Raw genomic sequence first — 1,372 nt, 5'->3', positions numbered from 1 at the left:
CCAGAATACAAGCATGCACATGCACACGTATGTAAGTAAGCATAAATACATATATGCATACGTACATAATTGCATCCAGACAAAAGCAGATACAGACATAAATAAACAAATAAATAAATATACATATATATATGCGTGTATTTATTCGTTAATACATACGTATATGCATGCATGCGTGTGCATGTATGTAGGTGAGTGAAAGCTGTCTGACGGCTTACATTTTTAGCTGAAAGGGCTTTGAGGAGCCAGGCAGTGACCAAGCCAATGAGGCGGTCTGCGCCCGAGTGTTTGGGGATGTAGTGGCTCCAGCCGCAGAGGTAGAGAAGATCCAAGCGTACTGGGGTTTCATACAACTTGAGAGGAGCGTGAAAGTCAACGGTCTGGTCGTGCGTGCCCTGCAGGCAGAGCAGCTTCAGTTCAGGTGGAAAGCAGCTCAAAATACGAGGAAGTTTCTGCGATGCATCGAATAAAGCTGCAACCATTCTCGATTTCGTCCTTCCTGAAAAAAAAAAAATTAAAAATTCATGAAAAAATATTCAGCTTTCCACTGGTTTCAACCGCCGGTTGTGCATTNAAAAAAAAAAATTAAAAATTCATGAAAAAATATTCAGCTTTCCACTGGTTTCAACCGCCGGTTGTGCATTGCATCCAGTGCGGTGCACAGCTGAGGTGTACGTACACCTCAGCGATCGGTGCGGTGCGGTGCGGTGCGGTGCGGCTCACCTGAATATGTGAATGGATCTCTATTATACCACCAACCGAGATACGGGCAATCACCGCTGTTATCTGCTCTTGAAAATCTTAGATTTGGGAGCCAACAAGAAATCAATGATCTATTAAGTTTCGCCATGAGCTGAGTAACCCAATCCAGTTTAATTTTTATAAGAGGAGCGAGCAATACAGCTTGGCTGACTCTTTTTCTTAGATATGTTTCTTTATCTCCATTATATATTCTACCTAAAGTCTGAATCACTACATTTCCACCCATTGAATACCCTAAAAGAATTATAGGGGCACCTTCAGGTAAACACGGATCCTCACAAACAACCTCATGCAGAAACTGCAAAGCATCGTCAACAAAGTAATCAAACTTCGATACATTGCAACGCCACTCGCGCCAGCCAGCAGACCGCCCATGAGACTGATGATCCATTGCGTACACATTCATACCCAGGCGGTAAAACCCCTCCACCCAGCTCCCTGAGCAAGAAGAACAAACAGAGAACACACAAACACAAATCTATATACACCATATCCTAAAGGAAAGAAATGCTGCTGCTGCTGCTGCTGCTGCTGCTGCTAGTGCTCCTGCTGCAGCAGATCCTCATGCAAATGCAAATGCTGCTGCTGCAGGTAAAGCTGCTGCTGCAGA

The 1,372-nt window shown here is 44.1% G+C and overlaps 1 protein-coding gene across 1 annotated transcript in view; it reads right to left on the bottom strand.

The window, feature by feature from the left end:
- EMH_0030650 (acylglycerol lipase, putative) overlaps nt 1–1,372 on the bottom strand; it is a gene marked incomplete at both ends in the record, with an annotated part of 8,953 nt that overhangs the window by 5,681 nt on the left and 1,900 nt on the right. Inside the window, 2 exons of the mRNA XM_013494436.1 lie at nt 219–495; nt 1,062–1,200. Coding sequence (XP_013349890.1) covers nt 219–495; nt 1,062–1,200 — 416 coding nt within the window. The remainder of the gene's footprint in view (nt 1–218; nt 496–1,061; nt 1,201–1,372) is intronic.

The sequence above is a fragment of the Eimeria mitis genome, genomic scaffold (assembly GCF_000499745.2).
Source record: "Eimeria mitis Houghton genomic scaffold, Emh_scaff1158, whole genome shotgun sequence".
NCBI classification, from domain to species: domain Eukaryota; phylum Apicomplexa; class Conoidasida; order Eucoccidiorida; family Eimeriidae; genus Eimeria; species Eimeria mitis.
This window is presented reverse-complemented; position numbering and strand designations above follow the sequence as displayed.